The 12,842-nt window shown below is 46.1% G+C and overlaps 1 protein-coding gene across 2 annotated transcripts in view; it reads right to left on the bottom strand.

Annotated features, from left to right (window-relative positions):
- The window catches only part of ttll5 (tubulin tyrosine ligase-like family, member 5), an 83,721-nt gene that overhangs the window by 8,518 nt on the left and 62,361 nt on the right, over window positions 1-12,842 (bottom strand). For both annotated transcript variants that reach the window (XM_029258312.1, XM_029258313.1), the window contains one exon: window positions 5,135-5,334. In XM_029258312.1, coding sequence (XP_029114145.1) covers window positions 5,135-5,334 — 200 coding nt within the window. The remainder of the gene's footprint in view (window positions 1-5,134; window positions 5,335-12,842) is intronic.

Here is a 12,842-nt window from a genome sequence, read left to right as displayed (position 1 = left end):
TCTTGATTTCATCTGACCACAACACCTTTTCCCACATCCTTGCTGGGTCCCTCTCACGTATTGTGGTGAACTTTAGACATACCTTTTTTATGGATATTCATGAATAATGGCAAGTGGGTGGTGTGATACAATTTCCACTTCCTGATGATGGACCCAATAGTGCTCACTGTGACGTCCAAACATTTCGATATTTTTTGCACCCTTGTCCTGACTAATGGGTTTGGATCAATTTCTCTCTTAATTCTGTGATACGTGCTTTAGTCTTCATTTTCGTACTTGGTTCACAGCCTGGCTAATGACCCCTACACAGAGATTTCTATATCCAGAAAATGTGGCCTTTAATTGCTCACTGGTAGAAACTAAAGGGGCAAATGTGTCTTGTTTGGGAACAACTTTCCACTTTAAGCTTTTGGAGCACAGGAGTTTGAATACTTAGGCAAGCAGCACATTTCAGGTTTACGTTTTTTTTTTTTATATATATATATATGTATATCTGAGGACAAATAAGTCATTCGGCATTTGAAATAGACTTAGAATGAAATAGATCTCAGTAAAAATAATGATTGAGAGAACACCTGAATGTATCTTTTGAAATCCAGAAAATGGTGCCAACATTCAAGGGGATTGATTACTATTGCAAGGCACTGTAAAATGGCCATTGTACTGAATAAGTGTGTTGGATGAAAAAGGGTTAGGGTTTCATAAGCCTTTATAGAGGCTTCTTGTTGCGTGGTACCCCATTATATGAGCACTAAGGGTACAAATACTTCAAGGCTATATTGTGATGAACGAGACACACTGCTGAAGCCCCCACACCGTCCTCTTTTTCAAAAGCAAATATAATCCGTAAGAAAACTAAAGGACCAAATCTGGCAGGGCCAGATTCAGTGCTCAAGAAGACTAAAAGGGAAGCAGGATCAAATATAAGCCCCTCATAACCTGTAGCCTGAGGAGAAAGACGAGTTGGACGATGCCTTCCCCTCTTATTGTAACCCATTCTGGAAGATGACATAACCGGGGAAAAGCCTGCGATTTACGTTCAGCATTAAAACCTGGAAAAAAAAATTTATTCATTTTTTTAAATACAAATAAACAGAGCTGGTGTGGTGGATGATCATTTTGAGGCCTAAGAGGAGACAACAGGGCCTCCACGCAATAGTCGTATGGTTATAAAGTAAAACGATCACGCAACTCCCTTACTGAAACAGTTTCAACTGCAACATTTTGGAGCCAAGCATGTGTATAAGTTTAAGTGCCAAAAAATCCTGACTGACAGCTTACAGGTTTGTCATCAACTGTTTTAGTGTCAAAACTCCAAGCTGCAGCAGATCCAGGATCAGACAGTCATACCACGAACTGCCAAAAATATTTTATTTTCGAAACTGCAGTCAGTGCAGTAAAGTACTGTTGTTATCCAACATTCATACTAGGCTGTTGTTAAGATTGTTAATATTGTTGAGTGTTAACATCGCAGCACAAAAATAAACTGATTATTAGACCGTCGTTAACATGGTAGCGCACAGCTGTCCGTACACTGTTTCGGCATTTTATGGAGCGACCATGGTTTGATTTTAAGTGGGCCTTCATCCAAAACAGCTCTGAACCCACTGAGCTTCAGCTTGTGAACCTGACTTTATTTAAAGCAGTAGAAAAACACTGCCACTGAGACATTTACAGCAGAGCTATAATCATCACACTATTAGTAACACGATATTCTAGCCTTGGATGCTGGAAGGGTGACCTGGTGCAGAATATGCTAACCCTCAACAAAGCAAAGGGACAGAATCGACCGATTCTTTAATGAAGTGCTGCTTCTTAATCGGCATCCCAAGTTGTCTTAAAACATGTGCCTTCACTGAGCTTGGGACATGGGTGCTTAGCAAAGCTGCTGACTGTTGTACATCCTGACCCAGCTACGAGATCACCACAGGTCAACGCTGGACACAAGCACACTGAAATAAAGACATTCCTTGTATTTACAGTGTTGTGTCCATCCATCCATCCATCCATCTTCATGCCCCAATGTCCTAATAGGGTCGCGGTGGCAAAAGGGAGAGCAGAGAGGCCCAGACGTCCCGGTCCCCGCTACTTCCTCTGGTTCAACCCGGGGGATCCCCAGCCGCTCCCAGGCCAACTTGGAGATATAATCCCTTCAGCGGGTCCTGGGCCGACCTCGGGGCCTCGTCCCGGTTGGCCGTGCCTGCTATACCTCCAAAGGGAGGCGCCCAGGGGGCATCCTTATCAGATGCCCGAACCACCTCAACTGGCTCCTCTCATTGCGGAGGAGTAACGGCTCTACTCCGAGTTCCTCCCGGATGGCCGAACTCCTCACCTTGTGTTGTACCCAACATACAAAAAAGCCACCACTTTCAGCAGCTGGTCTTTTACCTCGAGTAACATGACAGCGAGGCCCCGAGGCTCCAGCCCTTACTTCACTCGCAGAGGAAATAAAAACGTCTACCGTTCCTTGGAGGAGCGGAGGTGCTCTGTAAATGAGAGGGTGCGAATGGATGCGAGGGGAAGGTCAGGGTTCGGGAGCAACGTTTTCTCACAGCGCGGTGGGGGCCCTGGAAGGTGGGGTGCAGGCAACCACACGTTGTTAAGAGGCCTCTTTCAGCGCAGGGCACCGCAAGGAGACGTGGTGCTGTCCAGAAAGACAGTAATTTTCACCTTCAAATAGCAGGAAGTCTTCAGATGCACAAAAAAAGACAGCTGTATATATAGCCTCCTGCTCGAGAAATCAGATGGAGCCCCATTCAAAGGGGTGATTTAACTCGGCTCTTTTCAAGGCCGGAACTCTAACGAGACAGAAAATCTAATTCGGGGACGTACCGACCGACAATCTCGGCCCATCGGTTGGATGCACCGAGGCAGTTTGTTCTTTTGACCTCCAAATGGCTACCAGTGCGATTACACGCAGTCAGGGGACTGTCACCTTCCCCTTCTTTAGTGAGAAGAGTGAGCCAAGCAAATGGTTGAGTGTTCCACCCTGACCTTCGGTGCTCCCTCCTGTGAGTAACGCCCAGTTCCGACGTGGACTTGGACCCCGATCAGTTGCTTTCTCCGCGCTAAGTTAATTTGCCTCCGCGAGCGCCTGGGATGCAGGAACGCGATCCAAATAACGACAGAAAAAAACGCTGTCAGTGTTTATCGATGTTGTATTGTTTTGCGGGAAAGCAGGCAGGGACAACACATGTTTGAGATTATAGCTCTCGGCTGCAGCTCTGCTTTCAAACCCCGGCCACTTGGAAGGGGCGTTCTGGGGGTGAAACCATCATAAACTCCTCTATTATCATGTTAGGGAAGATATTCTGACACATTTGGGAAATGGAGGACCTCAGATGCAAGCCTCCTGCTTCTGCGAGCCCCTCTTTGGTTCAGCCCTGCATGTGCGTCTTACACTGAGCATTACTCACTCATACGGCGAACAGTTCTGGTTAAGAGTAAGCGTCACTAAGGTACGAGAGCAGAGTGCGCCTGGGGCTGAATTTTTCACTTCCAAGTCCAGTTGTATTACTTTGGCAAAAATGATAGGGCAAATTTACAGCAGCACATTAACGGCGGTAACTACTTCCAAAACTCTCCACTTCTTCTTTGAACAATAATCTTTTCTTTCATCCACCCCACCCGGACCCCATCTTCTTTTCCATCCGTGCATTTTTCGTCTCGAGGCTTCCGTTTTTCCCACACTGTTTTCTGTCACACAGGGCCGACCGCAAAAATGCCGGACAGTTGGAGAGCGCGAGGGGGCTCAGGAATTCCGCACGCTCGGGGTAAACACGGCCGCTGTCAGGGAGGCACACAGGGACGAGCAAACAGAGCAAGCACCCCCGTCGCCTTCTCGCACCCCTCGCCCCTTTAGAGCCGATGCCAGCCCTCCCGCGGCCGACTGTACGCACACAACTGCGGACCACGAATAAACCCTAACCTTACAGGAAAGGCAACGTGTGGTCCCGAACTTGGCCTCCCATCACTAGCGTGTTAGAGACTTACATGCAAAGCAACACAAAAATTTTATGCTTTAAGCCACGTGTGTTACTGTGCAAAAACTGAGATTAAACACAAGTGACTCAGAGGTACAACAGCAGTGTCCCATCTGCAAATATGCTTGCAATAAAACACGGTTGTGCTCAAAGTAAAAAAAAAAAAAGTAACAAATATGGGCGGTCCCATTTCACTTCCTACAACATGATAATACACACCACAAAAATGTGAGCGAAGTGGGACTTGGCAGGAGGTAGTGTGTGCGTGTGTGTGTGGGGGGCTATGAGGATTGCAGCCTGACGGTGGTGGGAATGGATGCACCATTCCCTCTTGCTGAGGGAGTGGAGCCCTCCATTGAAGCCATGTGCTTTAAACAAACAACTGTTGCTATCACGGGGGTTTTTCAGCCCATCGTTGTGTAATTTGGCCAGATGTTCAGCAATAAAGTCATACTGCGAAGCGTGGGAAACAGATGGCAGCTTTAGACCCGCTCCTTCTCTCGTCTCTCTTCCCCCTTTCTCCAGAAAGGACAAACAGGGCCCGGCAGCTAAGCCCATGGCACGACCCGAGCCCTTGCAACCCGTCCGCACGATGCGGGTGCGGAGGGCACAACCCATCCCTCTGATGTAGGCCAAGTCCTCACAAACCACTGGATGCTGGCATGGAGGGAGTGCCCCGTATGCTTCTTGTCCTCTTGCCATGTGCTTAGCACTGCAATCCTCATTTTCCCTCCTTCAGCATATACTGATGTTAGGGAATTTGCTCACATGGCAGACCTGTCCTTCAATACCCTTCATAGATTCAAGATTCAGACCACGTATCTACTGCATCATCTACAAAGAACAAGAGTAAGAAGTCAGCAGCTACAGTTGTACAGTAAATTTAAGTATAGTATGTATAGCAAAAAGACAAAGATCCCTTCGTGCCCTGGATCACACTGTGCCAATCCGCGTGCAGTGTGTACCGAAATACGCCATCGTTCAAATCAGACCTCACAGAATGTGATGACCCATACCAACATGAGAACGGTGACAGAACATCAAGAGGACGATGTAGAAGAACTCAACGCACGACAGCAGCAGCACCCTCTTGCCATGCACGCCACATGCTTGCGATTAAAGCACCGTTCATGTCCGTTAAGAGACCTTACCTGTTGAGTCGCTGTGTGGAGGTCTTCCTCACGAGGCCATCTCGGATGCTCCTGGGTGGCCTGGGAGCCAGGACAAAAGCGCTTGGGCTTTGAGTCTGGCTCTGCTGGGGTGGGACGCCGGTCTGTGGGCCCCGAGGCAGGGCCACGGAGCCAGGGCTATGCGAGGGTGCTTGGACAGTCATCTGGCTAGCCAGGATGGCCTGTGGAGACCCAGACAGGGGCGTTAGGCGGAGTGCCATGCTCACACACGGTGCTGTGATCCCGGAGCAGGAAGCCCGGATTAACCGTGGGAACAAACATCTGAAACCTCGTGCTTCCCAGATTGACGGCGCGTTTCAATTCGCCATTTCCAAAGGATTCGCGGCCCTGCGCTCTGCAATGCACCAAAAGAGATGCGTGCTGATCCTTTAGGGCTCGGAACTGCCTGGCTATTCAGGAGCACGGCAGGGAAAACTGGTGAGAATTTCAAGTAAAGACTGCAGACCTTAGTGGAGATCACTTAATCTTTGGAAGAGAGCGCAGAGAGGGGAAGGAAAAAAAAAAAAAATCTCTGTTTGTTTTTTTTTTTTTTTTTTTTTTTTTTTAAAACTTATTTTTCGGAGGAATTGCACTTGTGAATAAATGTGAGCTAGAACATCATTCTGGTACCAAAGCGCACAACCAAGATCACAACAAGCAGCCACAAAGCAGTAACAGATCACATAAGACAATGTGTCCAAACAAGGCCCAAAGAGAAAAAAATCCAGCAACTCACACACCAAGTTCTGATTTGTACAGCTCCTATTTTTTTCTGCCATTTTTTTTTGTCAATAAGAAGAAAAGAGAACGAAACCACTGGAAAGAAACACTGAGAAAACAGACAATTATGCTTACGATAAAAACGTACAGAATGCGAAGCATTTTTCCAAATAACTAATCAGCGAATAAACATTTTAAGCATGTCCAGAGCCATTCCCTGGAAAAATGACAACTAATTTACCTTATTTACCCTACTCATGTATGCATATGTATGGATTTACTAAACAGACACTAATCGGCAAGACGGTTTCGACTCTTTGCGTCAATAAACATTTAAGCGTGTAATCATCTCCAAGGGGTGGAAAGGGGGTGAAAGCAGCATCCTGCTGACAAAGAGAGAAGACAAACAATTAGTGGGAACAACCGACCGAGCGCAATCACTGCGTCCGACTGACTCCGCTGTTCCATCGGTTTAACTCCCTGGATATTGCAGCATGGAGCGTTTAAAGGGACAAACAGCGCTGCGTGTTATGTGTGCGCTGGACTGCTGTATGTCTGCCAGCGTACTGGATGTGCGATGTTAACGTGGACATTAAATACCAACACCGACATACTGCCGGAAAACTGCGTCTGCAAAATACCTTACTGGTAGAAGTGGGTAAAATATGTAAAAATATACGTATTATCAGCAAAAGACATATGTTGCATAGCACTGCTATATTCAGTAAAGTCTCTCAAGATGGTTTTGACGGGTCTCTGTAACTCAACACGGTAAACATTGTTTTCTTCCTGCTGTAATATTTAAAAGCTATCCGTTCATCCACCCATTTGCTAGTCCGCTTAGTCCTTCTACGGTCGCGATGGCACCGGGGAGGGCAGAAAAGCCCAGATGTCCCTGTCCCTTGCGACTTGCTCTAGCTTGAGCCAGTTTCTGCCCCCATGCACTACCCTGCCCCCTCCTGCCGCCTGAAAGGCATCGCACCCGACCCCCACGCTGGACATTGCGGGTGGTGGGCCCACATGGCCTCCCCACGTTGCCTTTCCGCATTACGCTGCCCCGCCACCACCCATTTGCCTAGGAACACTACCCCCAGGCCTGGTTCCAGGGCTAGGTCCCGGTGACCCTGTTCCGGGCAGGGTAAACGTTGACTTTTTTACGGTCGCCATAGGGGATTTTTTGGATCGTGTTAGTCTGGGTCTTCACTCCAGACCTGGTCGCCATGGGAGACCCTACCAGGAGCATACTGCTCCCGACGACGTAGCTACCGTATATAAAATAATCGTATCGGGAACATTTCACTCACATTCTTCACAGTGCCTGTGTGCAACGTTCCATTCTGCTCCACTTTATATATCAGTGTGAGAGCCTAATCGTTTCCCTGCTTCCAAAGAGTGTGTTTCAAAGGGCCGACAGCGTGACAGGGAATATTTTAAAACAATTTATGTGTTGATAAATGAAAAGCTGAGTTTCCACGTCGGAGGGTCTGTGAGTGGGGTGATAGTCGGCATGGACCAGGGGGGCACCTTTCTTTGGCTGCCAGGTGGCGCTGGGCCAGGCACGCAGAGGAGCCGCACAGTCTGCGCTCAGTAACTGAAACATGGAGGACTGGGGTGAGCGCGGGCAGCAGGCCCTCTCCCCCACACACACACACACACACACACACACACACACACACACACCCCGCCGGTTAACTCATATCTATAATGATCCAGTACCATCCACACAGAGCAGAAACCCAAAGCTCAGCGACAGCCCCTTTCAGGGGCCACAGTACTGTTGTCCCCTTGATCACCATCTGCCCTGAAGGAGCCAATCAAAATGGAAATGGGTCTTTTAACGGACCCCGCTGAGGCCAACATTTGCTCACGGTTGCCAAAGTCCAGAGACAAAGATCTAATAATCATCTAAAAACACCTCATAACGGCAAGAGAGATGGCGGTTTAAAAGAGATCCAGTTAACATGATATGGATAAATTATCATGAGTCACAGCAGTGCAGGGAGCATTTTTTGACTGGAGGCAGACTGAAGAAATTTGTAAGAAAGGCCAGAGAGTCACCCGGCAGCATGCACTATACAATATCCCTGAAAGCTACTGTACCCTTTTTTTGAAGAGGTCCAATGCCAAATGAAAATTAATTGGTCAATATATTACATTCACTTAGCAGATGCTTTTTTGTCTAAGCGACTTCCAGTGAACTCTATGTAGTGTAGCTGAGCAGCATGCCTTTGGAGTGTGGGAGGAAACCAGAGCACCTGGAGGAAGACCACATAGACACAGGGAGAACGTGCGAACTCCACAAAGACTGAGCAGGGATCGAACCCACGTCCTCTCACACCACCCAGGTGCTGTGAGACAGCAGAGCTACTAGCTGTGCCGCCGTTTTTCACGTATCTAAAAAAAAATGTTGAAATGCACGATGAATTAAGATGTTTTATTTATCAACTTCAGCAAATTAGTGGATTGTGTGCAAACTCATCCATACATCAGTGGAACACACTCTCCGTCATACACACACAATGGATGAACCTCAACAGCATGTCTTTGGACTGTGGGAGAAAACCAGAGTAACCTGAGACAACCCACGCAGCTCTAACCATGTGGGGTGACACGGTGGCACAGTGAGTAGCGTTGCTGTCTCACAGTACCGGGGTGGTGTGAGAGGATGTGGGTTCGATACCTTGGGACAGCAAAAAGGTAAAAAGTCACAAAGTTGCCCAGCAGCCAGCTGTCCTTCCCAAGGGGGTGGACAGTGCTCCACTATCCATGAAAGGGGAGAGAGGAGAGAAGGGGGGGGAAAAAAAAAAAAAAAAAAAAAAATTAATATAGGTGTTCAAGCTACAACAAGCTGGCAAATACAGAAGCCTGCAAATATGAGTGAAAGAAGAGCTTCCTGAAACACACGCCTCTGCGTGAGCCATATGGTTGAAGTGACGAACGCAGGCTGTTTTCCAAGGGCTGCTCTAGCGGGCCCCGGCTGGCTGCAGACCCCCAGCACATCATTTCCAGTTAGATCGCTCTGCCGACTTCAAAAGAAAACAAAACAGAAGTGCGGAGGGGAATGAAGGTGGGGAAAAAAAAGAGGCTTCTAGTTGTGAAAAATTATGGCCACGCTGAAGGAATGAGCTCCCCGTGAAAGGGCTCCTGCTGGCCTTCATTCCGCTGGTGGTTCGAGCACAAATTCCCAAAATACTTTTCCTAATGCGAACAGAAGACTTTCTCAAAAGCGCACAGCACTGGGTGAGCTTTTAACAAGGATTTGGAAAATATTGCATTTTTTTTTAAAAAAAAAAAAAAAAAAGAAAAAAGGAAAAAAAAAAAAACTTGATACTGAACAGACAGAGTGGAGGGGGCTTCCTTTTTCTCCACAGCAGAATCAAGTTTTCCTGTCGTATAACTCGATAGCACTCGCGAGTCCTAAGTGTTTACATCTATTCGTTACTGGAATAAGAGCTGAAACGTCGCAGAGATGGAGAATTTACAGCTCCTCGCATTTCTCCGAACCCTAATGAAAGAAAATGAAAGAGCGCTACTAAAATGGTTCTGACACACAAACACAAGTGAAGTGGCAGAGTCTGGAAAGTGTACACCTGAGCTCGATGAAAGGGAGTATCGTCCCTCAGCTCCACCCTCCGCACCTCTTTTTTCGCTTACTAGCCCACACACTTCTCCAAAGCCACCGGCACAGTTCAAAGTTACTCATCAATACAATTTTTTTTTTTTTTTTTTTTTTTTTAAAAAAAAAAAAAAAAAAAAAAAAAAAAGCCAGAGCAGCAGGTGACGTAGTGGTTAGACCTGTCACCTTGTACTCAAAGGACCCAGGTTTGAATCCCACCTCCTGCTGTTGTAACCCTTAAACAAACAATGTACTTACACTGATTTGATACAGATTAAAAAAAAACACCCAGCTGTATAAATGCATAAACTATTGTAAGCAGGTTATCATTGCATGCAGCGTCATCCTCAGACGCTGCCTGATCCACAAAAACGGGCAAACGAGTGCCAACGAGCAACCAAACCGAAGAATCACTCTACCGTACATTACGAACACATCAGAAATAACAGTCAGGTTCCTCCAATCACATGGCTTCACAACAGCCCATAAGCCAACAGCCACTCTGCAAAAAACCATTTCAAGACAGAAGAAAGAACAAAAGTCATACACAAAATCAACTGCGACAAACACTACGTCGGCCAGAAAGGAAGGAAATTATCAACACGACTTCGTGGACACAAACTGGCCACAAGACGACACGACCCATCGTCCATGATCTCTGTGCACCAGGATGGACGTACTTTTAACCTGGACAACCCGGAAACCCTGTCTCAAGCGAATACAAAGCAATCGAGAGAGTTCCTCGAGGCCTGGTACTCTTCAACAAGGTCAATAAATAACCATGTTGATCTGGACTCCATCTACGAGTCCATACGACACAAGGGCCACCCAACGTGAACCAAAAACTAAACCGGTAGGGTTTCATCAGGTTAATCAATAAGGTTAATTAGGTTAAATCAAGCTTAGAACCAGTTACAGCTGCAGTGACCTGCCAACCAGAAAACAGAATGGGATCCATGCCCAAGGTCATCTCAATCAGCCAACCAAATCGAAGTCAAGGAAGTTTTCGGCTTCCAGAACCAATATAAAGGCTGACATTCAAACCACCACTACATGCATTAAGCACTGATGATGTCACCTGGACGGGTGATGAAACGTTTGCAGTCTGAATGCCAAGCTTGGCGAACATCTGAATCATCAAGCCGAGCTACGAACAACAATCTTCTCTCTCTACCATTTCTAGGTTATCGTTGCAAGTCGCTTTGTAAAAAAAGCATCAGTTAAATGAATTAATAAATCACTAAATTCCAAGGAATTTTCACGTTTAAGTCATGTGCCAAATGCTGACTGTTACCATGCTCTAATTAGCCTTTACATTTACCGACGACAACTTTTCTTTACCCGTTTATAGAGCAGGGCCATTTTTGATGGAGCGACTCGGACTAAAGAGCTTGCCCAAGGGTACTGCACAAGTCCAGGCCCTTCGAATGCAAGGTGAAGGTTCCAGCCTCCATACCGTCAGTTCCCTCCTTTAGAGTAAGACTCTACACGCATTTCACCCAGAAAAACTTCAGATTCTCAAGCATCCATGACATAACATCTTGTGCGACAAAAATAAAGAACAGGAAGGAGGACCTGATACTTCATACCTACACTTTCAGAACATTATCTTTTACTAGTCACGTCAGCTTAATGTTATGTTCCCAACGTTTTTTTTTTGGGCCTATTTGCACAATTTCATTTTAAGAAGTGGTTAGAAAACGTGTTTATCTTTAATGTTTTTCTGAAAGTCTAGCTGTTATCAAGTGACTATAATACTCAGAAATATTTCTAAAAGTTTGTCTCTGGTGAGGTGACAAACACGTACACGTTTTCTAACCACTTCTTAAAATGAAATTGTGCAAATAGGCCCAAAAAAAAAAAAGTTCGGAACATAACATTAAGCTGACAAGAGACAAAATGTTCTTCCAAAATGGAGTTTTAATATTTATTATCAGTATTTGCATGAATTGCATTGGCTGATGAAGAGGAAGCATCAACACAATTACTGCCAGTTATTAATGCTTTGAACTACAAACAGGTAAAGCAGAGACTAAGAAATGGAAAACACTGAAGTGTTCTCCATTTGATGAATGTTGTGGAGAATTTCCTCCCAAAAACGTTCTTCTTCTTCTTTACAAAAAAAAGAAAAAAAAAAAAAACTTCCTACAATATTAGGCCAGCTCATTTCGAACAGACAAGTCCAAAGAAGGAAAGAGAGGGAAAAAACACCAAACCAAGTGCAGTACGATAAAAACGAGACTGATGGGGAACAAAAAAAAAAAAAAAAAAAAAAGTTAATGGCTCTTTTGTTTCAAACCTGAGAATATCCACTGGTTTCTTGAATAACCTGGTCATTAGACTACAAGAGGCACACCGAGTTATTTAAAATTACAATAGCTAGCTATATTTTTAAATACCGTTGGTCATCGACTTACGAACTTTCGAGTAACCAACTTTCTGCCTATACAAACTTTCAAGAGATATTTAGTAGTTATTTTTTCATACACAGCTGGCATAACCAACTCACATTGTCTGCCAAAGCTCCACCTGATGTGCCGACATCATCTATCATGCAACACCTCCAATTCCAAGGTGATGAGCAGTTGTCCGTGCTTCAAGACAATGTTTTTTAAATTTCTGATTATTACGCTTGCATTGGGTATTGGTGAGTGGTGGTGAGCACCAACACTTATTGGGCTTTCTGACTGAAAATACTCCTGCCAGGAGACTCAGAATGCATAGATGCATGCACGAGGCATCCTGGCTCATCAGAAGGAGTGGCCGTCTCCCCACTCGCTTTGGAACGGAGAGTGGCAGTCCACTGCGCTGCTCTGCTCCCATTCGAAAAACATCATTGTTGTCTCCCTCCCCACAGAGATCTCTGAGCTGCTGAAATTTACATAACATTTACTCATTTGGGGGGCGCGGTGGCGCAGTGGGCTGGACCGGGTCCTGCTCCCCGGTGGGTCTGGGGTTCGAGTCCTGCTTGGGGTGCCTTGTGATGGACTGGTGTCCCATCCTGGATGTGTCCCCTCCCCCTCCAGCCTTGCGCCCTGTGTTGCTGGGTTAGGCTCCGGTTCGCTGTGACCCCGCTTGGGACAAGCGGTCTCAGACAGTGTGTGTTATTCAATTAGCAGCTCTCCGAAGTGCCACGCATCACAGAAGTGCTTTTCATCAACAGAGACACAGATACGCGATTCTGGAAGTACAGCTACTTAGTCCAACATTGCCATTTTTACTGGATACACATTACATGGATGACAAAACCCTGGCCTACCGCATGTCACATTTGACTTACGAACTCTTCAAGTTATGAACAAACTCTCAGTATCAGTTAAGCTCACAAGTAGAGGACCAACTGTACAGGACAAA

This window comes from Scleropages formosus, chromosome 15 (genome assembly GCF_900964775.1).
Source record: "Scleropages formosus chromosome 15, fSclFor1.1, whole genome shotgun sequence".
In the NCBI taxonomy this organism is placed as follows: domain Eukaryota; kingdom Metazoa; phylum Chordata; class Actinopteri; order Osteoglossiformes; family Osteoglossidae; genus Scleropages; species Scleropages formosus.
The sequence above is the reverse complement of the archived record's forward strand: the minus strand, read 5'-3'. Positions and strand labels throughout refer to the sequence as shown.